Source organism: Onychostruthus taczanowskii, unplaced genomic scaffold (assembly GCF_017590055.1).
Source record: "Onychostruthus taczanowskii isolate IOZ18803 unplaced genomic scaffold, ASM1759005v1 scaffold1, whole genome shotgun sequence".
In the NCBI taxonomy this organism is placed as follows: Eukaryota; Metazoa; Chordata; class Aves; order Passeriformes; family Passeridae; genus Onychostruthus; species Onychostruthus taczanowskii.
The window spans coordinates 35,755,158-35,781,601 of NW_024496525.1; the positions used below are offsets into that span (position 1 = coordinate 35,755,158).

A 26,444-nucleotide genomic window follows, 5' to 3' on the forward strand; every position below is an offset into this window, starting at 1 on the left:
CAAGAAGAAGGGTGTGGTATCGAGGGTAGGGGTGTCTGGTCTGTGCTTGGGATGTGTTCCTTGTGCAAAATGTGTGTTCAGGGCTAAATCCTTTCATTTCTGACACAACATCAGGACTTACCCTCTGGCCCCCTTCTCAGCTCTGCTGCCCTTACACTGCCCTGTGTGTGATCAACATCACAGTCTAAAGCAAGGAGGTGTCGGGAAGAATTAAACAAAGCTCTGCACACACCTGGTTAGAAGACAGAGCACTTCAGGGGTCACAGTGGGTCCCAAGCTCAGTCCCATTGCTGGGAGCAGGATGCCATCAGTAATCCCAGCAGCAGCCTGTGAGCACAGGCAAGGCCAGGGCTGAAGGTGCTCCAATTCCTGATTCCAGATAACTCAAAGATACGCTCCAAACCAAACAGGCCATGGTTCAAGAACACACAAGCACACCAACTGAACAGGGGCACTCAGCTGCACAGATCTGTGAGACAGAACAAGCAGCTTTATCTCCTGTTTCTGCCAAAAGCAGGATGCAGGCAGGTTTAAGGTGGGGGTACCGTGCCTCAGGGCTGTGAGCGCCCTGGGCTGTGCCAAGGGAATCTGGTGTGGGACACGCTGCCTGTGACAGCAGGGGACAGGATGTGGCAGGGCAGCACAGCCCAGCTCCACAGTCCTGTGCTCCAGCAGGAACTCTGCCCATTGCTAATTGTGCTGCTCCATCTGGTGCCAGTCAGGATCTCTGCTGGAACACTGGGCCCAGTTATCAGCAGCTCTCCTCAAGGCTGGGGACCAGATGGACAGAAGCCAGAGAAAGGAAGGGAAAAGGATCACAGCTCTCTTCAGCTTTTTCTCAACTGGTTTATTCAGTTTACAAAAGACAAAGTATGAGGGCAGAAATTACAGCCTTCTTTGAGTAAGGACTGCTGCAAAAAAAGATAATTAAATTTTCTGTGACCATACGGAAGACAAGTAGTAAGAAATTTACAATGAGGCAAGGGAGGGTTAATTAGATTTAGGAAACAGCTCCAACTTTCCAGCTGCTGCAAGACTGGAGTGAACTGCTTGAGGAGTTCATGACACTCCTCACCTTGGAAGATTTAAATCAGAGTAAACATTTTCCTCCTTGTGAGAGGGAGCTGAAATAGGTGCTCTCTATAAGCCCCTTCCACATCACTTCCATGGCTCTGTATTTCCAGATGCAGCTCAGGGCCCAGCATAGCACCAAACCTGCTTTGGAAACCCACTACACCACTTGCATAGTTTTTAAAAACCATTTCTGGCCACTATCTAAAGGAACAACCAGCAGCCAAGTACAAGGTTCTGTGGCAAATTTCATATGAGACAAAAGGTCTTAAAGGTGAGAAGTAAAAGTAATAAATGGGCTTGGACTCAGACAAGGGTGGGTGTTCCAAACCAGTACTGCTTCAGTTATGGAGCAGGTCTGATTTAAATTGATTCTGTAGGAGTAGGAAATACAATTACCTACTCCCTGCTCAGCATTTGCCTACAGTGTAACCATGGAATTGCTGAGAAAACACAGTTCTGTGCTAAGACTGGTGGTAGTGAACAGGATAAATGAGCCACTGGAAACTGGACCTGGACCTGTTTTCAAGGTAATGTTACAAACCAGCTGTCCAGGTCTGCTCCAGCTGTAGTGAGGTTAAAAAAACAAATAGTTCTAGCTGGATTTTCACCCACTCCCCATCATGAAGCTCTCACTGCATTTGTGGAAGACCGGTTAGGGAGGTGGAGAGAGGTTGAAAGTAACAACATATATATACAGATGTATATAATATATATCATATATATGGAGACTGGAAGAAGGAGATGAAATCATACCATTTGTTCTTAAAATTTCCTCTGTCCCCTAATTATATACATTTACTTCTTTCATCAATAAAGTCACCCAGGCTATCAATGTGTCAGCACACACTGGTTAACATACATTCTTTTTACCAAAACAAGTAGTTTGGTAAAAATTGTCCCTTGGAATTCATTTAAAGCATGGCTGATAATTTACTACATGTAAGGAAGATCAAGTGAAAGTCATATAACAAATGCTAGAACTGAACTCAGTCCAATATAAAATGGCCACAATAAAAAAAATTCATATAAATAGTCCTATGTACACTTTGGTTGCCAACTCTGGGGTTGACAACACTACAAGAAGCTGTAACCTGACTGGCAGTGCAAGTCACCTGTCCAAAGGAAAAAAAAAAAAGTAAAAATAAATCAGTATGCACCAAAAATAGTTAATGATCGGAATTATGGTAATGATAAGAATTATGTTGCTTTTCTTTAAGCTGGAGAAGAGAATTTCAGCATGTGGCTCATCAGCCACACGGGCAATGGTGTCTTGTGTTCCAGCAGCAAGCAACCAGTCCCCAACTTCCTGCCTGCTGAAGGCTCTGGCCAGCACCAACCCCTGTACCCAGGACATGCACTGCCCTGGTGCCACCACCCTGAGAGTAACACCTGATCCGTAGCACACAAGGGAGCGTGGACATTTGACTGCAACACACGGAGGAAAAAGACAAACCAGTGACAGCCACAAGTGACAAGAGGACAGCCTAGAAGAGAGGCAGCTGCAGGAGCTGCGAGGAGTAGACGGGGTAGCCCAGGGGCGGGTCGGCCGCCTGCACGGTCAGGTTGCGCAGCAGGGCCGGGTGTGCCTGGATGCTGTAGCGCTCCTCGTCGTCGTTGGTGGCATAGAGCAGCTCCCAGGACAGGTTGGCCCACTGGCCTCGCACAGCTTCAGCGTTGAGCTTTCCCACCTGGACTAACAGCTCCTGCAGAGTGAGGACTCGCCCCGTGTAAATTCCCTGCAAGAACAAACAGATCAGGATGTCCAGTACATGGTCCGAGAAGAGATGAGGGCATTTTTGGTTACAAAGCACTGAGGGAAGCTTTGGGGCTGCACTCTGTGAACACTTTAAACACAGCAAGTATAAACCAGTGCCCTCAGTTCGGTGCCTCCACTGGAATATAATCAGGAAATATTGCTGCATCTGAAGAACAGTGCAGTGGGGTTTTCAACAACAGTGGTGCCAGTTCCTCTTCAGTACAAACCAACCTTGCAGAGCCTTCATGTTTTAGAACATAATTACAAGGGGGGAAAAAAAAGAACAGTGAAAAAGAAACCCAAACTTTGACCTAGTGATTTTTCTCCTTACCATGCTTGGGTCATGCCCCAGTGAGAACAGGTATGGCTTTTCCTGCAGGACTGCTTGCTGCCACTCCAGGTCTGACACCAGCCCAATGTACCAATCGCTGTCATATTCCTCCAGGTAATTCACCAGCTCTTCGAAGTTCTCCACTGGGCCCAGGCTGGCTTTGTCCAGCATAAGTTTAAAGGTGTATCTGAAAGGTGCAGAACATCACACAGTCAGTGTGGCAAGGACAGGAGGGAGAAAGGCTCTTCAGGCCACAGAGGGTGGAGAGGCTCCACCAACTCTGTCAGTCACTGCCTGCCAGCTGAGTCACTGCCAGTCAGTCTGGCTGTGCTTTTAGCTCACCCACATGTAAAACACATCAGCTTAAACACCTCTCATTCACCTCCAACACTTCCTCACTGCCTGATAATGGTTAGTGCCAAATACCTAAATCCAGCACAACTGAGATCTGGGGTCAGTGAAAACAGGTTGTTTTCCCCCAGTTAACACAGCAGATTGGAGGCAGCTGCTGTGGAGAAGAAAGAAGAACATCCCTACCACATACCAGGCAGTACTTATATAGGAAAAACCTACAAATAAATTTAAACTATATGGGTTTAACAAACCATTAATGAAGTGACACTTCTCTACATAAATTTCTAATCTCAGGAAATGTTTTTCTTTTACCTGAATGCTTTTAATGCCAGCTGGAAGAGCTCAGGTTTGCCTGTTAGCCAGTCCAAGCCGGCAGACCAGGGAATGCCACCGGTGTACGCCCTGAAGACGTGGCGAGGGGCGGGCACGGCGTTATCCAGGCCAAACAGACCAAAGCAACACGACAGCACCCCGTGGATGTACAGGTCTTTCAGAGCTTTATCTTTCATAAGGTCTGTGAGTAAACTGGAAGGCTTCTCTTTCAGATGAAAAAAGTCCAGTTGGCTCAAAACAAAGTGGTACCATTCCTCTGGAAACCTCTGCCTCATTTCACTGACTTTGGAAGAAGGCACTGGTGCTGTTCTCCATTCTTCAGGGATGCTCAGCAGCTCTGAGTAAGAGCAACTGAATTCTACATGAGGTAAAACTTCTGGCTGTTTCCCTTTGTCCACAGCAGGCAGCCCAAGCACCACAGCCCTGTTTAATTTATCTTCTGGAGATATTTCTTGTAGGAAATCTTGGCTCTGTGTTTCTATAGACCCTGGAATAGACAGGTGCACTTTTGGTGTCAGTCTCAACTGCCCAGGTTCTTTTCTGTCTCTTGTTCTGCTACTGGGCTCAAAATCAAAAATGTCACTATCATCAGTCCAGTCCTCCACTGTATCAACACTAAAGCTGTCTTCTTCCCTCAGAGCTCTGGATCCTTTCACTGCACCGCTATGCTGGTTTTCTGGAAATGATCCTTGTTTGTTCTTGTTGGCACTGCCTGGGCTTTCCCACGTCTTGGATTTTTTGTAACAATACTGGACAAGCATCCATACAAGCACTTTAACAAAATCATCTTTCAGGTGCTTTAAATTCTCATGGGAATCAATTATTCCAGATAACACATTCCTGGCATCAGAATACAGCCGCACAGGAACCACAGTACAGGGAGTCAGGATGTGTCCAAAATGGGGATTGGGAGACAGAATCCTTGCGTGCTCCTGATGTTCAAAGGCCATTTCAAAAATTTCATCCACTCTGTGAGCTTCAGCAGCATGGCAGGATGTTTCCTGCAGTTCTAGCCCCTAAAGCACACATGAAAACAGCTTCCTGTTAGTCTTCACCAGGACATAACTTTAAATGCTAGCACGCTGTTTGCATGCAACAGAATAATTCTGAACAAGATGATTGTCAGTATTTCCACAACTGAATCTACAAATCTGTCTAGAGATAACAGCAATAACAAAGCACTCACTGCAATATTAGTCACAGATCCATGTCTTAAATAAATCTTTGCCTGATGCAGCCTTATTAGCCAGCTTATTAAAGATATTCTGTCACAAGCTAAATGATAAAAAAATTCACATCTGCTACTCATGTAAATTGCAAGACTAATTAGTATAACACTCATCTTAGAAAATTAAATGTAAATCAGTTACACTGCTGAAATGTTACACAGCAAAATGTCTGCACTATTTCCAAACATCAAGAGCTCAGTGCTCAGCATGCAATTACCTTAATGTTAACACCACAGTATGTGAAGCCCTTTTCCAGCACCAATATCCACATCAGCCTGTCCTGAAAGCGGCACAAGTAATGCGACCCAGGCAGAGAGAGACCTAGGCAAGGAAAAAACCAAACAAAACCTACATATTACCTTTTCTACATGCCAATGAAAGGAGCCAACAGCAAACAAAATATTTCTGCATCAGCATCGCAGTCAGTTAACACTGGCTATCCAGCACCTTAGAATCTTGAAAAAATTGGCTGAAATTGCAGCTTAAAAAAGCTGTGGAAAGTTGGAAAACCTCACACAACTGCAGGACTACATTATTCACACCAGACCAGGGTTAAACAGCTCCACCCTCAATTCCCTTTGCAGAGATGACTTTCATGATTAAGGATCATTTTTTGGCTGCATTTCCAACCACATAGTTCCCATTGGAGTGTTCTCTGGAGACCTAAAGTCCTCCTTACTGAGAATACATTAAAGAACCATTATATAGCACAGGAGTTTCCTAATGGCCCAATTTGCTGTGGAGTAGGAAGTTTATTTGTTATTAGAGAAAGAAAAATATAACTGAACTGGAATTTGAAAATCAGGTCCTGAACAACAGCAAATTAGTACTCAAAAAAAACCCCAAAAAACCAAACCAAAACCAAACCAAACTTTTTAACTTTTTCTTTTTTTTTACCTGTCACAAAAAGAGCAATGCCAAATTTCCTAAGAACTGGTGGTTATACTTTATTTGAACTACAGCTGAATGTCAATCCTCATAACACAATGGTTCTATTCTTAAGCATGACATTTGCTGCCAGTTTATGACCTGCTTCTGCTGTCACTCACGTCTGGTGACCACTCACTTGCAGAACATTTTCGTTTTAAAATGTTGTAAGGTGAAATCAGTGAAACCAACCATTAAGCTGTAGTTAAAATTTAAGTAACCTTTTCTATTCCACTGAGCTAATGAAGTGCATTTTCTTGCTAACATTTTGCAAAGACTTTAATTCCTTTCTTGCTAGCAGTTAAAACTACTAAAACTCCTTTACACAGAAAAAACTATGAGTTTAAATTAGTGACACACAAAGTGGTATCACTTCCTTTTGAACTCATCTGAGAGCACCAGTTTTTCTTGCTTCAAGACATTCATTCACAGATTTTCCCATTAAAGAAGAGACTTTTTACCCCTCAAGACTAGTGTTTTAAATTATTTACTCTAAGGCACACAAGCCACCACAATCAGGATGGGAATGGGGGAGAAAAAAACCCTATTAAAATATGCACATATATATATATATAATATAGATAGACATAAGATATGGATAACATATATATATATGACAGATAGCTATATATTATAATAGTAAATATATCTATTGTAAACACAAAACATAATGGACTAATACAGTAGACAAACTGAAGTACCCTTCTTTAGAGAAAAAAAGACTTCCAGGTTTTCTTGAGTACCTCTCTCTAACCAGTGATGAAAGTGCAGCACATATTTCCTAGTAAAGCCCCTAGATATATTCTTCAGAAAAGCATGATTAAGGTTAACTTCCACTGCCTTCAACTATTAGGCCACTTTTTCCAGCCATAAGCCAGCCATTTTCTAAGAGGGTTATGTAAATATTTGCCTCTTGTCTAAGGGCTACAATCTTCTGATTATTTAGGTTACACAAAGATTGTTTCTCAAGAAAATGACCTTGCAATTTTAAAACAGTTACTCTGTCTCCAGCTGGGAAACAGACCAGGCATTTCTTCACCTCTGTCTCTGTAATTCTGTGAAAACCCCATCACAATGCCTTTACCAGGCTGTAAACCCAAGAGTGCTGCTACAATCCCACCCCAACTGCCTGCACAAGACAAGACATTAAATTTTATCAACAGGATTGTTCTCAGCTGTTTAGTGCTACTTAGGCTACACCATGTATTTCACAAACATCCAGTCAATATTCACCATAGCCAATTAACACAGCCAAATTAGCAAAGTCACTTTCTGGATGCTGAGTAATGGGACAGACAGACCTGCAGAGAGCAGTGTGACACACATCCTTCTCTATGCTGTCTGGCTAAAGAACCCAATTTACTGCCTCCAGTTAGCTGGGATCAATGCATTCCATCCTTTTTATTCAGTACAGAAAGATTAGGATTGATACTGTTTCACCACCATTTAGTCACTCCTTTAAGGTAACAAAATAATTATTTTTTTAAAGGATTGTAATGAGTAGACTTTGTAGAATCATCAGCTGGAAAAGATCTCCCAGGTCATCAAGCCCAGCCTTTGACTGAATACCACCACCATGTCTGTGAAACCATTTCACAAACTGCTACATCTACTTGTTTCTTGAATGCTCCCAGGGATGGTGACACCCTGGGGAGCCTGTTCCAACGCTTAACCATTTGTCCAGTCAAGAAATTTTCCCCAATATCCAACCTGAACCTCCCCTGCTGCAATTTGTAGCTGTTCTATTCTATCCTTCCCCTTTGTCCTGTTTGTATTGTTGGTTGCACAAGAAGGATAAAAGTAACCACTTTATCCTGAGCAATCTCTGAGTATCAGAGTTTCACGCTGTGAAACATGGTTTTCTGTCACGGATTCTCCTCCACTGGGAGGAATCTGATCCCAAGGGGTTTCAGGACATTGGGAGGGATCTGATCCAAATGGTTTTAGGGCCTTGGGAGGGATCTGGTCCAAATGGTTTTGGGGCCTTGGGAGGGATCTGGTCCAAATGGTTTTAGGGCCTTGGGAGGGATCTGGTCCAAATGGTTTTGGGGCCTTGGGAGGGATCTGGTCCAAATGGTTTTAGGGCCTTGGGAGGGATCTGGTCCAAATGGTTTTGGGGCCTTGGGAGGGATCTGGTCCAAATGGTTTTAGGGCCTTGGGAGGGATCTGGTCCAAATGGTTTTGGGGCCTTGGGAGGGATCTGATCCAAATGGTTTTAGGGCCTTGGGAGGGATCTGATCCAAATGGTTTTGGGGCCTTGGGAGGGATCTGGTCCAAATGGCTTTGGGGCCTTGGGAGGGATCTGGTCCCAAGGGTTTCAGGGCATTGGGAGGGAGCTGATCCCAAGGGTTTCAGGGCATTGGGAGGGAGCTGATCCCAAGGGGTTTGGGTGGAAAACCACGTTTCCTGAAGCATTTAGCTGCAGTATTTCAGTGCTGCCTGTACATACCCAGGCCGCCGGCCGCCAGCGCCGACTGCAGCGCCGCGGCCAGGCCGGGCACGAGCTGCCGGTAGTACACGGTGTCGGAGCAGACGCAGGCGGTGCCGCCCGCGGGGCCCGGCCAGCTCCGCAGGGGCCGGGGGAAGCCCACCAGGAACACGGGAAGCGTGAAGAGCGGCAGCAGGGGCGAGGAGAGCAGCGCTGAGACGGCCACCAGGGCCAGCAGGACGGGGGAGAAGGCGAGGTTGAGCGCGATCAGGGCGGCGCTGGATCTGCGGCGCTGCTTCTTCTCCGTCCACGAGGTCAGCAGGATGGCGACGGCGAAGTGCAGCTTGGAGAGGAACTGGAACAGCCGATCCCGCAGGAGACCGACCTGCGGCACAGGGGCGGGAGGCACACGGTTTGTAGCCTGTGGCACACTCAGCACAGCTACAGTAAGTTTATGAAAATGAAGCATGGTTATCATTGCTTGGTGTGGGGATATATCTTAGTACAGATTTTAGCTTTTATCTGTGGGTCCTGGCCCCTGTTGTAATGCTCCAACAGAAACAGAGACTTCAGATAACAATTAGCAGCTTAATTGTATATTATGACCATTACCAGCAAGAGTTTGATTCCTGTATCAAGGCTCCTGTTCCACCAGAGGTCTGGATTAAACACCAACATTTGTGCTGCTGACACAACCACCATGTCTAGTAAGGCATTTTCTGTATTCTGCCAGACCTAAAATAGAGGTATGTTAGAAACACATTAAAAAACATATCTATTTATCTCTGCTTTCATGACCTGGAATATTTCTTCCAGGTCACTTTGGCTCTCAAGTCATCTAGAAGAGCATTTCTAAGGCTTCATATTTAAAATTCAAATTACCATCCTAAACATCCTTGTGAATCCAATGGAAACAGACACGGAATGCAGGTTCTGTAGCGAATGGTCAAGTGACAGGAAGGCTATCATAGCAAATGGAGACACTGCAATTGAAATAAAAGAATCACTGATCTCCTTCCAAAATCACAACAAAAGTCAACAGAGGTAAGCAGTCTTATTGCAGCATGGAAATCCCAGCACAAAAATAGAAACTTTCCCTTCATCATCACAAACTCCTCTTTGTATTACACTCCCACGATATCAAACTATTTATTTGCACTAATGGCCCAGGACAACAAACATTTAAATCAATGCTTAGTTCTTACTTGCTATTAGTTCTTTTATTCTTTATTTATTTCTCCAAGAGAATACTCAACTAAGTAAAAAAAAACCACCATGGAATAGCAGTCATCAATGTATTTCCCCAAACTAAGGCTTCTTTATGAAATTAAATAATTTAAATAAATTTTTATTCCCTCAAAGTAGATGGATTTGTCTCTAACCTACCAGAAAGGAGGCTCTTCAATTTACTCGCAAGCCCTAAGAACCAAATATTTAGTCAGCTTGAAGACTTTAAACAAATTTTGTTTCCAAGTACATCTTTTCAAAAGTGGGTACTGGAGTTGTAACTAAAATCCTTTAAAAGATCCTGCTTTTTCAGCTGGGCTTTTAAAAGGCTCAGTTTTTTAGGTTCACCCCTATAAAATAAATAAATCAAATCACTTTCAAATATGCTGAACCAGTAACCTTGACCTCAATGCACAATTTAACAAGATATCAACAAATATTTCCAGCCACTTGGTTTCCCTTGGTTCATTCCCAGAATCTTGCACACACAGCAATTCTAGAGTTTCAATCTCCCTACAAGCATCATCTAACAAACAACAGACAGTGGTGTATTCCTACCTAGTGTTAGTAAAATCCTCCTGACAACACCAACTTTCATTAGCCTTCTTTGCTTCTCCATGAACACAGCCACAGTCCTGACATCCTTTGGGTAAAAGGGGTTTCGGAAGACTCCAAACAAGTACACTCTCTGAATCTCTCTAAGAATCCACATAATTACAAGTAATAGGATCAGAATGTAACTTGCTATGGCCTGGGGACTGGCTTGGGAAAATGATGAGGAGCCTGCAAATTGATGCAGCAGGCCCGCTTCTGTGAGAGCAAACGTCAACACAGTCACGTAGAAAATAAATTCCCTCCACCCAAATTGTATTCTAAGACCTCTGTGAGTATTTTTAGATTTGCTGGAGGCTAAATGGCTGATCATGGTGTGTTTGAAGGCAAACCCAATCTCACTTAGGTTAAGACTCAGTATGAACCCAAATCCAGTCATGAAGAGGATCACACCGAGGGGGCTGGGAATGAAATACGATGCTATTGCTGTTCCAGCAGAAATGAGAAACATTACTAACAACCTGTGAAGGAGAAAATAAAGAAGATTTGCTTGAAAAGAAAAAGGTTATAAACAATACTGATATATTTTACAATTTTATAAACATTTACTTTGTGTTACTTGACATAGGTGAACCTCCTAGTCCAAACTCCAACAGTTGTTCCATTCCCCAGAGAAAAAGCGCATCAAGCGGGGGCAGAATTCCCATTGCCCACAAGAATGGCAGAAAAAGAAACAGGATGTGCAAAATCTGGTTTGTCTGCTCTAGGATGGGTGAGTTGGCAGCAAACCTGGATAAAAGAAGAAATGGATTTGACTTCTGTGAAGGGAAAAATAACTTCTGTGTGGGAAGTTATTTACTACAGCAAATCCCAAAGTAAAAACCTTACACATTCAACCTATAAAACCCAATGAGTATCTTTTAAAAGGAAAAAAAAGGGACATATTTATGCTTGGGACAGTAAAACATTAATTAGAGCACCAGAACACGGACTAAATTTTCATTTAAAAGATTTGAAGCCTTCAGATGAATACAGTGATGCAATTATCCCAATTATTTTTGTTATTGTTGTGATAATACACGAAAAAACACTTGTGCAAAAAGGAAAGGTCCACAGGCTCCAAAGCCTCAACTGTTTAACAAAAAATTGTAAAGTATTTTTTTCAGAAACACAAAAGCAAATTTTTATTCAATTTTAAGGCCCAAGATCTAAGCTTTAACACTGGAAGAACTGACATGTTGCCATTACACATACAGATAATATTGTATATTCCTAAAGAGGGTTTATTTCTACATAAGAATGGCAAAATCTTCCTGCAAAAATACAAAGATCAGTATTAGAAATTTGCATAAATTCTAACCCATATGTAGTTTACCAGTTAAAGGTGGTAGACTGCCAAGATATTTGGTTTCTCTCTCCTTTTTAATAAGTAAGCAAGCCTCAGAGGAATTTTATCAGGAATTTCGATAATGTCTTAATCTTCTCCTCAGGAAACTGAATAGAAGAATTTGGAGTCCAAGACCACATGTATAATTCTCATACCTCACCTGAAGTGGTAATTAGGGTAAATCATTAACAAAGACATCTCCTAGTGCAAAACTAGCAAATTCAAACATGTTTTTTTCTAAAGTTACCCACCCAAAAAACATGTACATGTGACAAAGTGCTACAAATATCACCTGACAGGGAGAAAGAATGCAGAGAGTAAATCTAAAAGCATCTTGTTTTAGGAGCCTGAAACTACAAATACTTCAGCTAAGACACTCATCTGAAAAACAGAAATGTGACTCTCCTAATTTGTAGACTGACACAGCTCTTTCATACTGGAAAAGCATTTAAAAACCCAAGTTCCAAATCTGTATCACAAAGCCACAGCAATATTCCCATTTGCTTATCCATTCATTAAAACCAAATTCAGAGGTTTTTGGGTTTCTTTTGTTTTGTTTTTGCCTGTTGTATAAAAGCCTCTGCTATCACTTTACAGAGCTTAAAGTAGAAAGTATTCCAGGATGAAATCTGGACATAAATCCAGTAATCCTGAAGCTTGCAGTCTTCAGATTTATGATTCCAGGCCAGGAACATGTGTTTTCAAAACACATCCTTTAAAAGGATATATTTGCAAATGCTCCAATAAAAATATGAAAAATGACATGGTAGAAGATAGAACAGTTTGTAAGTAAGGGATAACTTTTACCTTTCTAGTTTACATGGAATGCAATAAAAATTTAAGAGCCTTTTATACACAGCACAGAACCACAATTTTTATCATATATGCATCAATCTTCTTCCTTTGAAGTTACTACTTCCTTTGAGTTGATTAGAATCTCAAAATAAATTTTCCTCAGAAGAATAACTTAATTTAACCTTTCCCTTCAAAAATACACCATATACAAATATATAAAATACACAAGAATAACCATCACTTTAAGTGGCCAAATGCATTATTACGTTTACCTGTGTGCAAGATCCACTGCAATAAAGACAAAAATGTAGAAAGGTCTCATCAGAGCAGTGATTTCATAAGTATCCAGTGCTTGGAAAGTGGCTGTTTCGGTGGCTGTGTTTATGATTAATGAATACTCTCCTATACATATGGTCACCCATCCAAACACAAAGATCACAACAGTTCCTCCAATGTTGCTATATAACAAGGTTATTCTGTTTGGCAGCAAATACCAAGTCCCCAGCCCACACAATACCCCTGCCAGGAGGGAATGGAATACAGTGTTGATTATGTACTTCTTGCCAGGAATAATAAATTTTACTGTCTCTGAACCTACACAGCTGGAAAATTCAAACTCATCTTCATCTGTCAGGGTATTCTGAATTTGCATTCTTTCTACTGTCACTGTTTTCTGCTTTGCATAGAGGTTTGTCATCTGAAGAGCAAGTGCAGTAACAAACATGAGTCCTCCCGACAGCGCTGCGGTGCAGAAGTCCTTCATCACTCCCAGCTGGTACAGGAGTGTTCCCACTCCTCCCCAAAGCCATGGTGTCAGGAAAAGGATGATCTGGTTCACATAGACGTAAGGAGGGGCACAGTAGCCTAATTTGAACCTGGGACCTCCCAGCACAGTCTGAGGGAAGCGCTTCAAGAAGAACTCCTGCTTGTAGTCATTGAGCAGGGGTACATCTGGCCCCATCCTGGTGGCTCAGGAATGCTGGCTGGGGATCATCTTTCCTGTAGGAGACCAGGAAGGAATACATGGACACATTACTGATTCTGGAACTCAGAACCCAGGGAATTCTTGTGTCTTCTTTTTATTTACTAAGCTACAGTGGAATTCTGACATGTTGCTGTTAGAATTTCCCAGAATACAGCTAATAAGCAAACATCTACTTTAAAATGTGAACACACTCTTTCATCTGAAGGTTGCAAATAAAAATAGACAACCTGTTCTTGGGAGATGACAAAACCAACCCATCTCCCCATCAGAATACCTTCCTAAAACTGACATTCTTCCCACTTAATCTGATTTCAATCACACCTTGCCACAGACCTCCAATTCCAAATCCTGTTAAGGATCTCTGTACACAGAGTCTGTGATTCCAGGGAACAGTCACACAAATGCAGAGACTCAGGCACACCGAGGTCCTGTAAAAAAAAAAAAAATTAAAGCTTTATGGAATAAAGCTTTTTCTACATAAATATGTTAAAGTATGTAAGTAGAAGTATCACAAATTGTTTTCCACATCAGCATTTTTACCGTCCTCCCTACACAGCCCAGTTGCAGGACAGGATCTCACCGTAAAGTAAAATAAACAGTTCACTTTCTGCTTCCTAAAACATATAAAATAAAAAACCACCCCAAACACAATACTTGTGAGTTGTAGCAGAATTAGCACATATTCTTCTTGGTGCCAATGGAACAAGCTGAAAGAAAGGAAAAAAAGATACCTGTAGACATTTACAACGACCCACCAAACAGAAGTAGGTTTGAATACTCATTCAGAGAGGATCAGGCAATGTAGAAACAATGAATGTAAGATGATAACTATGATATTCAAATATAATTCTATGCTACTACTCATGAAAGCAAGAATCTATGAGTGACAGGCAGAAATACTCAAACTAAGAAGTAGGGTGGAAAAAACAGCACCAAAAAAAGGAATGCCAATGTCATTAATAATAACTCTAAAAAAGAGATGGTATGCATTAGGAAATGTGCAAGGACAGAAGTTCTGACTTTCTTCCACTGGACCTGTACAATCTGATGAATACCCATTGCCATCACTGGTGAGACACTAAAAATTAAACATCTGGCTGCCACAGAGTCCTCAAACTATTGTGATCCCTTTTTTCTACAATACCAAACATTTCTGAGCCCTTCTGAGAACAACTCACCCCATTTATTTAAACAGGTCTCAGTCACTTGATTGTTGGTAGATGCTGATCATTGGGGAATGAAGTTGGAAACAGTGAAAATGAGATTTTATGCAGTATCATGACTGAAAATTTACATTCTACATCCACTAAGTCAATACACTCCATCATGGAAAACAGGACCCCACAGGCTTTGTAACTACTCTTCATGTAGGCTGTGAATTTTTAATTTTTTAAAAAAATAAAATATTGAAAACACAGGTGTTTTGGTCCTACTGTTTTAAGCCACTGAAAGTTTCTTAAATGTAAGGAGAAGGCAGCAGTCAGTCCTACTGGAACTAATGGAAAAGATACATGTTGACAATGGAGAGGGGAATTCATCCCACTCAGCTCAGGAATTTGAAAATGTAACAGTGACACACCCAACTAAAAACAAATTTCAAATGTAATTATAAAATATCACAATTGAATCAATCTTCTTTAGCAAAACAAGCCCTGTTTAGAGGGTGCATGGGCGTGGAGCTTAAGTTGCTGGGATAGTTACATGCAGTAGAAGATTTATAGGCATGGAAATGACAGAAGCTGAGTTTAAAAAGAAAATATAGAATCAATAGGTGCGGAGTTTTCCTTGAAAAACAGTTTTTGGGCATTGTTTTTCTGCTTTCTGAGAAGCTATTTTTCTTTCACGTTCCAGTCTGCATTTGTGTTTGTCAGTTTATATTGCTAACCAAATGTTAACAAAACATTCCTCTTACAGTTTCTGTGTAAACAATAGGCATCTTTGTGTGAGACACAAGAAGCCACACACATAAACAATATAGTTCCACTTGCCTCTGCTCCAAAACGAGCCATAAAAAGAGGTGAATTTATTTGCTGAAGCTCACTAACTATGGAAACTCTTCCCTCTGCTGTTCTCCTGGCTTCCCAGTACTCAGGTAGCACGTCAGGACTTCAAAGAGGGACTCATCCACGTCTTATTCCTGTGCAAAGCCCTAGCAACAAGGCTCCACGCATTTGTGAGTGTTTACAGGACCTGGCTTCAATACACATTCCTGACATACAGGCTTGGCCCCACTTTAATAACTTGCCTGGATACCCAAACAACCCCTAACACAACAGTCTGTCATCACCAGGGGGGATCCGTGCCACTTGGATACTATCACAGCAAGGATGGAAAAAAGGGCTTTAACACCATAAAGGCACTTCACAAGTTTTCCCTGCAATAACCTCGTTATGCCCTTATTACAAAGGGAAAAAACCAAACTCCACCACAAATTCAGGCAGGAATTCACAGGAAGGCATGATTTTTTGTCTAAACGAACACCATCCTTCACGTGGGCCGATGCTGGATCAGCTGAGTTTAGTTTACTTTTATTTTTAGCAGATTACAGAATATGTGCACAGCTGTCTGCCACCTAAGCAGCTGAAACACAGAGCTTAAAGATCCTTTCCTCGGTGGTCTTGCAGGTGTTTAAGGGTAGGGGTTACAAAACACCTGCTAGCCAAGCTGGAGATGATAAGGGAGGTGAAGGGGAGGCTGTGGCATCCCCTTCACCCCTGCCCACCTGCGTGCCCACACACCTGGATAAAGATTCCCTGGAGGAACATCCGTGGCTAAAGACCCCACTGTGCTGCAGGCCAGCTTCCAGCCAGGAGCCAGGCAGAACAGGCTGCGAGCCCCTGCTCAGCAGTGTTGACTCCATTCCCCAGGGGAGATAGCATTTTAGGACAATGCATCCCATCCCGTCACGGGATGAGCATCCCGGGATCACCTTTGCGAAGGGTCGCTGGCCGCCTCCTCCCGAGGCACCTCTGCCCCGGACCAGAGGGGCTCCCACCTGGGCCACCACGCTTCCCACCCACCCAGCTCCCCTCACCTCTTCTGCAGGCACTGAACAAAAACACCCAACACCAAGCGGCTACAAAAAACACCTCTGCGGTCTCCGGAGGAGAAGGGCCGGGGGGCAAACCCGCGGCAAGGAACCTCGGCGGGGATAGCACCTACCTGTGGCCCGGGCTCGGAGCGGGCAGGGGGCGGCAGGGCACGGGGCCGAGCCGGCGCTGGGAGAAGGAGGGGGAGGATGGCGGAGCGTTCCCGTTCTCTGCCCGCCCCTTTTTCCCGCCCCTCAGCCGCCGCCGCCATTTTGCCCGCCTGAGGCCGGCGGTGGGGAGCGCTGCCTGCGGGAAATGGCTCCGGCCAGCCCCGGCTGCACCTCGGGTACCGCAGCGCTGAGGGGCCGCGGTGCTCCCGCTCCCTCACGGCGGGCAGGGCCCCGCAGCACGCCAGAATGGATCCGGGGGGAAAAGACCTCTGGCATCATCGAGTCCAGCCCATGGCCGAGCACACGGTGCCAGTCAGAGCACGGCGCTCAGTGCCCGGCCAGTCTCTAACACCTCCGGGAACCCAGACTCCGCCGCTTTTCTGGCCAGCCCATTCCAGTGTTTAATCTTCATTCCTGGAAGAAATTCCTCCAATGTCCAATTTCCCTCCCCTGGTACATCTTCAGACTGTGTCCTCTCATCCTGTCCCTTGTTACCTGGAAGCAGATCCTGATTCCCACTTGGCTTCACCCTCCTGTCAGGGAGATAAAGAGAGCGAGAAAGTCCCCAGAATTCTGACATCCTAACAGAATACCCCCAAAAGTTCCCCAAATCTTGACTATTAATGGCATTTATGTATTAACTAATTGAAGACACAAACACTGTTTTTAGCCTCAGAACCAAATTAATTCTGTTTTCTTCTAGGTTAAGTCAAATTAAGCATTCAGTGGCGAGCTGAAATAGAAATCCAAATACTGCAGTACCCCTTCAAATTATGCCTGTTAAACATCGAGAATATTTAGCAGAGTCAGCATGCATGCATTTTGGGTAAGGTGTAATTCATATCTAATAAAATTAAAATGTATAATTCAGTGTATCAACACCAGGGCACACATGTCTACCTTAATACCTGTTTGAACAATCACCACGTAGATAGTTAGAAACAGTTATATCCGTTTTAATATGAGTATGTCATTTAACACACAAGCATGTGCTGGGAATTTTAGACAGAGAATTGACCGCAAGTAGTTCTTATCAGAAGCATCATAACCTTTTTGTAGATGTGTTATTCTTTATTCTTCAGAGATAATAAAAAGGCAGTTGGATTGGGGAATCCACTGTAAAACCTTGGAAACACCACCAGAGGACAATGACCATTTGTCTTTATTGAATTTCTTTTAAATGTAGTTCAGTGGCACAGATTATTCTATCCTCTTGCATAATAAATTGTAAAAAGTTTTTTTTTCACTATCTTTAATCTAATATTTTTCACCCTCTGTTTCAAATGCATCTGTTGCAATCCTACTAAAATTATTTATATCTCATAGGTATTCCAAGGTAAATAGCATCTCTTCACAATTCCCTAAAGGTTGGTAGCAGGTATTTACTTTTTGTTGTCAAGTTTCATCCAGTCCCTGTTTCCCAATTCAGTTACAACTTTGTAAAGATGACAATTCTCTTCTGGAATATTTAAATCCTAAATAACAACAGTGGAGTGAGGGAAGCAGACGCTGGATTTAATTCTTTGCAAGCTCTGCTGCTTGTGTTTCAAAACTCACATAAAGCTCCTTCAAAACTCTGAGGAATCATTTCCTGTATTTTCACTCTTGCTCAAAACAATAAATCAGAATTTCAGGCAGTGCAAACACCAAGCTACTGCTGAAGGGAGCATAGTAATTTATTTCTCTTAAGAGTTCTAAGAATTTTCTTTTTCATATAAAATGAGATAAAACCTGCTAACAGAATAAACTGTTCAAGGTAAATTCTGCTGACCTCCAGCTGTCTTTTTCTGATTATCACACAATATATAGCTGGAAACATGAACTATCTCACTTAATTTAACAGGACTCCTGATCCTCTTAAAATTATGATACACATAAAGTATATCCGGGTTTGGGACTTGGTTTTTGGCTTGCTTGTTCAGTTTGTGAAAAATCTGTTAGTCCTAACTCCCTGAATAATAATATTAACATCTCCATATTTTTAATGTTGGCTTTGTTTGGAGTAATACAGGTACAAATATTTTTTCTTACTGACCTTTCTTCTCTTCAAAGATAAACCAAAAAAGTGTTTTCTGTTTGGAAATGCATCCTTATGTGCTGCTATAAGGGTAGGGGGACCAGATGCTTTCTTACAGCTATTGATTACTAAGAAAGAAAGAGCTTGTAGGATTTTTTTTTTTAAGACATTTACTGCTAGAGGAAAAAAAAAAAGTTTACTCTCAAATTAGATTATGGAACTGTCTTTTTCCTGATGCCAAAAGTTAATTATTTTTTTATTGCAATTTGCAGGCTGGCATTCCCTAAGGGAGGATGTCAGAGTGAAATCTGACTCCTTGTTTTACTCCATCTGTCCTGCATCCTGCAGGGGACCCATCCTGTGTCTGTGTGTAGGTTTCTGGAGATGTGTGTGTGCTGGATGTGTGTTATCCATGACTACTTTCCTGTGGCTCCCTTGGCAGTAATGTCTTTTGACAACGTGGCTGTAGGCTGATGGAAAAACACACTGAGGAACTCACTCCTTTCTGGGTGACTTTATCCCTTTAAAATAAACTTTAGGCAAAGGTTCTCCATTCCTGCATGTGGAAGATACCCATGTTTTCCCAAAGGGAAAGGCTTTTGTTGACATTTCTGAGCAACCATGAAGAGTTCCAGGGTAACATCCATGTAATAAATTTTAGTAACTGAAGCATCAGCTCCCTTTCAGGTGCCCTTCCTGCATGGCAGCTGAACATATGCTTCAAGTAATTTCAGTATTCCTACCTAGCTGTTTCTTACAACATCAAAACATGAGAGTATTTCTCATCAATTTAACTGTCTATAAAGTGTTTTGGATTTTATAAGAACTGTATTCTTCAGATGAAGGATAAAATACTGAGTTTGCAGATTTCTGTTTAATTTGTGTAGGATATTCTTAAAATCAGGAGCTTCGAGCTGAATTTTTTCTGTTGTTTATCATGGTAGGGTTTTCCTTTTTTTCCTCCTCTTTGCATTTCATGCTGAAAACATCTTGATTATGGAAGCAATCTAGTTAAATATTGTATGTTTGGGGAAAGACTCACTTCTCTTGGAAGTCTCTTTCAATTGCTGTATTTTGAGAGTCTGTCACTGATCCGACGAGAAAGGGACAGAGAGAGAATTACAAATAGCAAATTTTTGTACTATTGGAATCGTAAGTGACAACCCAGGATTGACTATGGGATATTCTGCATCTTCAGTTTGACAGGGTGCAACAGTCCTGTGGCCATGCAGCCTTCACAGTTGTCATTTATACCCCAGTGCTTGGCCGGATGCTGTGGATACAAACAGAGACAGATCATGTGGGACACTCTCCGCTCCAGCGACACACAAGCTCCTACAGCTGCAGCTCTGGGACACTTCGTAGCTTCCAGTGGAGTTGGAATGTTTGAGTCACCAACAGGGCAGTGTGTCCTGTGTCCTTGACCACTTCACTCAATTAAAAATGCTCATATACACACTTGCTGCTTGTTAAAACTTGGCTCAGTTCACCACTGTCCAGCATCCAACATCTCAAAGATTTAAAATCTTCTTGCCCAAGAAAATTCAGAGATCTCAGTGCAACATGGCTTTGTGGGATATTGGGAGTGAAGGAGATGTCTCTGGAGGGAGCTGGATGCTTGTTAAGTGTAGAGCTGCTGCACTGGTCATTAGGAAACGTGTCCAGAAGCAGGTCTGAGCTGCTGGTTTGTGATGGTGCAGCAAGTGCCTTGGTCCACTCAGAACTGGGATGTTTAGGATGTCCCTGCTACCTTCTTCAGGAGGAATAAAAAGCAGTGGTCTGGTGTCAGACACTGCCTTGTTGAGGGGGTCTAGTGGCCCACCCCAAGAGGAAGGAGACCAAGGACCTTCTTAGCTCACTGTGCCACTCCTAAAAGATGTCCTAACCATGAAGCTGTGGACAAGGCTATGGAAGAGCCACTAGCAGCTATTCTAGTGAAATCAAACTAGAGAAGGAGCCTGATCTTATCACTCAAACACATTTCCCTGGTGTGTCTGACTCAAACTCCTTACCTGTTGTTTCTAATTGTGTCTTCAGAACAACAGCAGCAGTCTTAAGAACAGGTCTCAGTGTGAAGACCCTCCCGTGAAATTCCAACAATATTGAGAAGTTCAGCCATGATTCCTTGGTATACATAATAATTGTAGTAGTAGTAGTAGTAATAACAATAACAATAATAATAATAATCTCTTGCCCCTACAGCATTATAGACTATTAGGTTCCACATGGAGAAGGATTCGCAGCCAACCATCCAAATCCTCCCCAGGAGCAAAGCTGGGCCTTCCCAGCTCTTTTGGGTGGCAGTATTGAACTGCATCTTAGACAGCAGAGAAGCATTTTGGGTAAACTGGTTGCTATTTGTGAAGAGCCATGGGCACACCTCTGAGCCTGTCTAGGTCTGTCCCAAGTAGTAAAACAATATATAAAGAGACAGAAATGGTGAAGTCCTCTGCTGTGCTGATGTGCAGCACACTGCAATACTGTTAATTAATCTTTGTTATTTTGATGTCCAGTTTTTCTGACATGGGTTTTGATCTAATCTTGAAGAATTCTGAAACTCTCCTTTTTTTCTTTTTATGTGCAAGTACATTTAGGAGAGATTTTCATAATTTCTTTGTGTCCAGCTTCTCTAACAAGGTTGGACAGATTCTCACAGTTTCTGTTGCTAATATGATTCCTGGCAAATAGAGCAGAAGGTTCAGGAGAACAAAAGAAGTGATCTAATTTTAGTAATGGTGCAGACTGAGTCTGTCATTTTTCTCTCTCTTTTATCCTGCTACCCTTTCTGAATGTCAGAACCTCTCCCAGCACTGCCTCATTTCAGTTTGAATTGAATTCTTGTTCCTCGTCAAGGACTGGGCATGATGAGTTTTTAGATACTCCTCTGAACAGACACTGAGTATTTGAGAGGCTGATCAGGGAAATTCTGACTTGTCACAGGTAATTTGCTAAGAATGAACCACTTCCAGTGAAGCTTTTTTTGCAGATTAGAAATTCTCATATCTGAAATTTCACTTAATATGTATGTCATATTTCTATTCTCCATTTTAGATCCTAAATTGAAGTGTGAATCTATTGCAGTGTAAAGACAATAAAGGAATTTAGTTTCTGAAAGACAAAGGAAGTTGCATTTACTGCAATAGATCTGCTATTTGTGAGGTGCTCAGATCTTGGTCCAATGAAGGTCTTTAGCTTCTGCATAATTCAAGTGTGAGAATTTCTGTAGAAGCCTTAACATAAAACAGATTCTCTCAAAGGCAATGGAAATACAAGCATGTTTTAAATTAAATACATGCTTACAAACTTTTCTAGTTTTGGATCTCAGAGGATTGTTCTATGAACAGCAATTATACTTGTTTTAGCCAGCCTTTATTCTTAGCCAGCCTTTATTCTTGTGCTCCTGTTTTGGATGTGAGAAATAAACAGGCTGTGTATGCAATTTGGAGGATGGCAATTATATACATCTGATGTGCAGAACTGGACAAGAAAGCAAAGAGTAAAGAATAACATGGTTTGAAGTGAAAATTGCTTGAGCAGTGACAAAATGCAGAGGATGTCCTTTGTTGGATGCTTATTGAGCGTGCTACAAAAACACCAGTATTGTAGGGAATAAATTATAGTTCAACATGTAGAGACATAGTATTTTACAAAATTAAAAATAAAGCCAGCCTAAAGATTAATTTTGTTCCTGCGCAGGTCTACTTAATTAACCATGACAAAGATGATTAAAAATGTGCAATCATTTTTCAAAATAAATAATTCCATTGCATCTAGCTCCACTTTGTTTCATTTCATGTCATCTGTATAAAAGAGGGCAGGCAAGCATTGCAATTGAATCTATGGAACCTACAACCATATGATGGTTGATGTAGCAGACCACACTATTAGATCTAAAAATGGGCTGTGGAATACATTTGATGTACTTTGTGTCTTTGCAGATGAAATAATTAGGTAGATCTTCTTCCCTAACTTACATGATTGACTTAAAAACTAGGCTGAAGGATTTTGAGACGTGAGGAGTGTTGCTTCTTAGTTTGTGTCTTTAGGAATTATGGTCACATTGCTTTTTCTGAAATTGTTAGGCCTGAAAAAAAAAAAAAAAAAAGCAAGCTTAAATGTATTCCAGAAACTGGAGCTTAAAAGAGCCCTGTGCCAGTCAGGCAAAGCTGGAAACGAAATCTCCCTTATCACAATCAAACAGCTCATCGTTTCACCTGAAATTGGAAGGGAAGGACCATTCTTTCTCCATTCCTGTTTTCCATCCATGAAGAGGCTTGGATGGTTCCACCAAGAGGCTCAGCTGCCAGCCCACCCCTTCAGCAGTGTTCAGTTTTGCTTATCCCTTACCTTTTCCTGCTCTGCTGCCTGCTCATTACTCCCACTCCACCTGCAGCCATGGAATAGCACAATATTTCTGCTGAAATGAATGTTCATGAAATACTTCTCCTCCAGGGGCTGGGTGGCAGACTAAAAATGAACAGGGGGATCTGAGGGCTGCTGATAGTTACCCTCAGAGTACGAGAAGGCCAGGTTTGCCAAGGTCTCTCTGTTGGCTGCTCTGGAGCCATCTCCATAGTTCTTTCCTGTATCTGACACTTGTTTGCCACAGGGTGATTTTCTGGCTGGGCTAAGGCATCCGTACCACTTTTGCTGCAGCAGATGCCGTGGCACAGGCTCAATCCCCATTTCAGACAGCCCCTCCCACTGCTATCACATGCAGCTCTTATCAGGCTGCTGCTACTGTGGCTAACAAAGTCGGTGTTCTCGAGGCACATCGTGAAATCTGGCACCCAGCCCTCAGCTAGGGCTCAGATTCTGCAACAATAATGTTTACGTTGGCAGCCCATCGAACAGAAACTCGCGTCCTCTCCAGCTGACTGGTGTGATTCTAGCAATTAATTCAGCTTTTCCAGTCACAAAAGTTTGTTGATACAGCTTGTGGTTCTTCCTGTTTCCAAACACATCAGTAACTTGGAAAAAAAACTGGCTCGGCAGTCACAGAATCACAGAAGTGTTGAGGCTGGAAGGGACCTTTGGAGGTTGTCTGGTCAAGCCCTGCTCAGAGCAGTCAACTTACAGCAGGTTTCTTAGGGCGGTGTCCTCTCAGATTTTCAGTATCTCCAAGAATGGAGACTCCAAAACAACTCTAGGCAACCTTTCCCAGTGTTTGATTTCCTTCCCAGGATAAACTTCTCATATTTAAATGGAGTTTCCTCTATTGCATGGCATGTCCATTGCATTGCCTCTTGTCTGCTCACTGGGTACCACAGAGAAGAGTTGGTCTCTGTCTTCTTATTCCTTCACATCATGGATTTATGTAGATTGGTATAAATCTCTGACCTTCTCCAGACTGAACAGCTTCTTCAGTCTCTCCCTGTATAACAGATTCCCCAGTCCCTTTGTCATCATCATGGCCCTTTGCTGGACTCACTCCAGTATGTCCACACCTCTTTTGTACTGGAAAGCCCAGGACTGGGCCTGGCTCTGCAGATGTGACCCCCACTTGTCACTGTCATATTTTCTGGAAAGATCCCTTTTCTCTCCTGGGAAGCTGAGAAACCTCAGAGAAAAAGGAAAACAATATTATCTCATTTGCTTTTCCTGTGTCTTGCTGCTTTGGAATGTGGTTTGGAGATTTTTTATCCAACAGGTGGTTTCGTGTGAATAGTTTTTACTTATTGGCCAATCAGGGTCAAGCTGTGTCAGACTCAGAGGAGAGAGTCACAAGTTTTTCAGTAGTATCTTTTAGCCTTCTGTCTGTATCCTTTCTGTATTTCTTTAGCATAGCATAATATAACAAATAATAATATAATATAATATAATATAATATAATATAATGTAATATAATAATAAATTAGCCTTCTAAGAACATGGAGTCAGATTCCTTCCTTTCTTTGCCTTCGTTGGGGGCCCCTGAAAATGCAAGACCCACTAGTGCTGAAGAGAGTATCACTTCCCTTGACCTGCTGGAGGTACTTTCCCAAATGCAGCCCTGGATGCTGCTGGCCCTCTCTGCTGAGTGGTCACCTTGCTGGCTCATGGTCAGATTGTTGTCCACCTAGACTCCCAGAGCCTTTCCTCCAAAGCTCTTTTCCAAGCTGTTGGTCTCATCCTGTCCTGGTACGTGGGGGTGTTAATATCTGGATTCAGGACAAGGAGCTACTGGAGAGGGTGCAGTGGAGGCCACAAGGATCAGGAATCTGGAGCATCCCTCTTATGGGGAGAGAGGAGGGAGCTGGGCCTGCTTAGCCAGGATCTCATAAATGTGTACAAATATCTCCACGATACCGCCACAAGGATGGTACCAGATTCTTTTTTGTGATGCCCAGTGACACCATGAGGAGCAGTGGCCGTAAACTAAAACACAAAAAGCTTCATCTCAGTGGGAAGAAGAACTTCTTTACACTGAGGGTGGCAGAGCACTGGAACAAGCTGCTCAGGAGGATCATGGATTCTCCCTCTCTGGAGACATTCCAAACCCATTTGATACATTCCTGTGTCACCTGCTCCCGGTGGCTCTGCCTCAGCAGAGGGATTGGACTTGATGATTTCCAGAGGCCCCTTCCAACCAAAACTGGTCTGTGGTTCTGTGACTTTGTAATTCTTTGAGTTGACTTTGATGATATTGCTGTTTGCCATTTGGAAGTATTTATAAATAAATGCTTGGGATAGGGGGATGGAGATGGAAGTGTCTGAGGTTCCCACAAAACACACACATCACGTTTTACTTCATGGCTCTCACTCTTGTAAGACCTCATCATCCTGAGCTCTGGAGGCTGTTAGAGCTCTGAAATGTGGACAAAACCAATCCATACAAAGATTATCTGTGTAAATCTATACTGAAACAAGAAGCTGCAGTTATTTAATTCTCTGTGTTGTAATTTGAGTTCTAAAATGTTGCATTTGCAGCATTTATGCTTAAATAATGGCAATGCTGCCCTGATATAAATATGTGTAAATGGAATCCTCTTAGTTACAAATGAACCACTTATATTCTGTATATTTATATGACTGAAATGGATAGTTTCCTTTGTATGCTGGTTTTTTCTGCATGGTTGGTCTTTCCAACAGCAAGACCTCTCTGTCTCTGCCCTCAGCTTACCAATGGTGAGAATGCAGAGTGTCCATCTGGTTTCCTGAGAACAGAGGATACAGCAAAATGCTGGTTGTGAAATGTCACTGACTGGAATTGCCAAATGTCCTGAATATGTTCAATTTGTTCTTTGCCTTTATAATGTTGCATGCTATTTTGGGGTAGAAGGACCTAAAGCCTAATAGAACTATCTGAGAATTCTGGTCTGGTTTTTAGCTTTGATTTGCCATTCACATGGGACAGTCAATGATTCACAACATGGATTTACACCCATCTGTGAAATCTGTTACTTTGTGCTTTACCTTGAATCCAGACTTTCCTGTCTATATTGGATGGCTCAGACAATGCACTCAAGACATTGGAGAGCATGATCCTGATTTATGGGAAGTCAGGAAGGAAGATGCTTTTGTGCTGCCTTTTTTAATGTATTTCCAAGCATTTGGAGATCAGGAAAATTCAGATCTGTTCCTTCATCCACACTGAGAAATTTAAGCACATTCAGAACCCTCTGCCTACCTTTCTTTACCCAAACTCACTGACTAATTTTTAACATTAACATAGTTTACTTTTATTTTACTTCTCTGGTTTGAAATGTCTTAATTTTCTTTCAGGTTTTATCCTGAAAATTTATCAATAGTACCAAAAGTTAGATTTGTCAAAAACGTGTGGGACTTGAACAACAGCATTTTAAAGGGGGTACAGCAGAGAAAGGAAGTAGAAATGTTGCCAAAATTAATTTATGATATTTACAATTAAT

The 26,444-nt window shown here is 42.3% G+C and overlaps 1 protein-coding gene across 1 annotated transcript; it reads right to left on the bottom strand.

Annotated features, from left to right (window-relative positions):
• Positions 1-832: 832 nt before the first annotated feature.
• On the bottom strand, positions 833-16,671 carry PCNX4 (pecanex 4). Its single transcript, XM_041400339.1, has 12 exons — positions 16,541-16,671; positions 13,700-13,806; positions 12,666-13,392; positions 10,821-11,000; positions 10,218-10,732; positions 9,315-9,415; positions 9,045-9,167; positions 8,454-8,817; positions 5,295-5,398; positions 3,828-4,864; positions 3,162-3,348; positions 833-2,810 (listed from the first exon to the last, which is right to left on the bottom strand). The coding sequence occupies exons 3-12, from the start codon at positions 13,352-13,354 to the stop codon at positions 2,559-2,561; spliced, it is 3,552 nt and encodes a 1,183-aa protein (XP_041256273.1). The 5' UTR covers positions 13,355-13,392; positions 13,700-13,806; positions 16,541-16,671; the 3' UTR covers positions 833-2,558.
• Between the last annotated feature and the right edge of the window lie 9,773 nt (positions 16,672-26,444).

What these genes read in the sequence shown, in the direction of transcription:
- PCNX4 (XM_041400339.1), bottom strand. Translation starts at nt 13,354, where the DNA reads ATGGGGCCAGATGTACCCCTGCTCAATGACTACAAGCAGGAGTTCTTC. An exon ending in TCACAAGGATGTTTAGGATG is followed by an intron (nt 9,168 to 9,314) that starts GTAATTTGAATT and finishes CCTCTATTTTAG; the next exon opens with GTCTGGCAGAATACAGAAAA. An exon ending in GCTGGCGGCCGGCGGCCTGG is followed by an intron (nt 5,399 to 8,453) that starts GTATGTACAGGC and finishes TTCCTTGCCTAG; the next exon opens with GTCTCTCTCTGCCTGGGTCG.